Source organism: Fulmarus glacialis, unplaced genomic scaffold (genome assembly GCF_000690835.1).
Source record: "Fulmarus glacialis isolate BGI_N327 unplaced genomic scaffold, ASM69083v1 scaffold25317, whole genome shotgun sequence".
NCBI lineage: Eukaryota > Metazoa > Chordata > Aves > Procellariiformes > Procellariidae > Fulmarus > Fulmarus glacialis.
The window spans coordinates 2,726-2,952 of NW_009225458.1; the positions used below are offsets into that span (position 1 = coordinate 2,726).

A 227-nucleotide genomic window follows, 5' to 3' on the forward strand; every position below is an offset into this window, starting at 1 on the left:
TGGCGTTTTCCTCAGTATGCTGCCCTTCCTCTCCTTCACCGACATGGGCATCTACTGGATACACCGTGCTCTCCACCACAAACTGCTCTATAAGGTACGAGACGTGATGGCGGACTCCAGGCGACAGCCCTCACCCTGCACTGGGGCAGTAGCCGAGCTGCTCCTCCCGGGGGGAACGGGGAGCTGAGCCCAGCCGAGCGAGGCCTCGCCTCGGTCCGCAATGCGAT

General features: G+C 62.6%; 1 protein-coding gene across 1 annotated transcript in view; it reads left to right on the plus strand.

Annotated features, from left to right (window-relative positions):
- SC5D (sterol-C5-desaturase) overlaps window positions 1-94 on the plus strand; it is a gene marked incomplete at its 3' end in the record, with an annotated part of 1,975 nt that extends 1,881 nt beyond the window's left edge. The window contains exon 3 of the mRNA XM_009582491.1: window positions 1-94. This exon is cut by the window's left edge and continues 6 nt beyond it. Within this exon, the coding sequence (XP_009580786.1) occupies window positions 1-94 (94 nt within the window).
- Between the last annotated feature and the right edge of the window lie 133 nt (window positions 95-227).